The 747-nt window shown below is 25.0% G+C and overlaps 1 protein-coding gene across 8 annotated transcripts in view; it reads right to left on the bottom strand.

Annotated features, from left to right (window-relative positions):
* Positions 1–741, bottom strand: part of LOC107612036 (protein RETICULATA-RELATED 4, chloroplastic) — a 9,478-nt gene extending 8,737 nt beyond the window's left edge. For all 8 annotated transcript variants that reach the window (XR_002352869.1, XR_002352868.1, XR_002352864.1 and 5 more), the window contains exon 1: positions 596–741. Coding sequence is in view for 1 of the 8 variants with exons in the window: in XM_016313874.2 (XP_016169360.1) it covers positions 596–700 (105 nt within the window). In the remaining 7 variants the exon portion in view is untranslated. The remainder of the gene's footprint in view (positions 1–595) is intronic.

Genomic DNA, 747 nt, shown 5'->3' on the forward strand with positions numbered 1-747 from the left:
AATACTTGACAAAATATCCCGAAAATGCTTTTACTTACACTTTAAGTTTGAGGTGAATAATATTAAGTGTTTTAAAATTTTTTACTAATACTTACTGAGTTCTAAACACTAAAAAGAACTAAATTTTAAATACTAAATTTAAATTCTAATAGCATAAAACTAACATATTAGTTTAAAATGTTAACTAATATTAATCAAATATTGATTCCCTAATATTTTTCTTTCAATTATTTCGTCAAAAATTAAATTGTTAGCATTACACTCTTTTGGTGGATAGATTGGCATTTTACAAAAGAAAATTAAAAAAATATATATTCTATGCATATTAAAAAGTAATTATTAAATTAATTATTATATAATTGTATATTTATATATGTATATAGTTTTAAATTAAATAATCGAATTTTATAATAAAATAATCAAATTTAAAATAAAAAATTATTCAAAATATCAAATATATATTTCTATAATTTATAATTGGTGGCTCATTTTGTTTTTGAGATTGTTTGGTGTGAACAGGCTTCGGTTCATAACGTTATCTTATTTTAGCAATCATCATCACATTCATAAAATAAGAATGCAAAAGATAAAAAACCTTTGTAAAGATGACAACAACACACTCCATGACAAGCTTGGCTAAGAACAAATCATCCGCTAGCAACCTCTCCTTAAATCCTCCGAACTTCAGCAACCACCGCATCCCGGCCGACTTCTCAAACTCGAAGTACCTCTGCAGTATCAATCCCG

Source organism: Arachis ipaensis, chromosome B08 (genome assembly GCF_000816755.2).
Source record: "Arachis ipaensis cultivar K30076 chromosome B08, Araip1.1, whole genome shotgun sequence".
Classification (NCBI taxonomy): domain Eukaryota; kingdom Viridiplantae; phylum Streptophyta; class Magnoliopsida; order Fabales; family Fabaceae; genus Arachis; species Arachis ipaensis.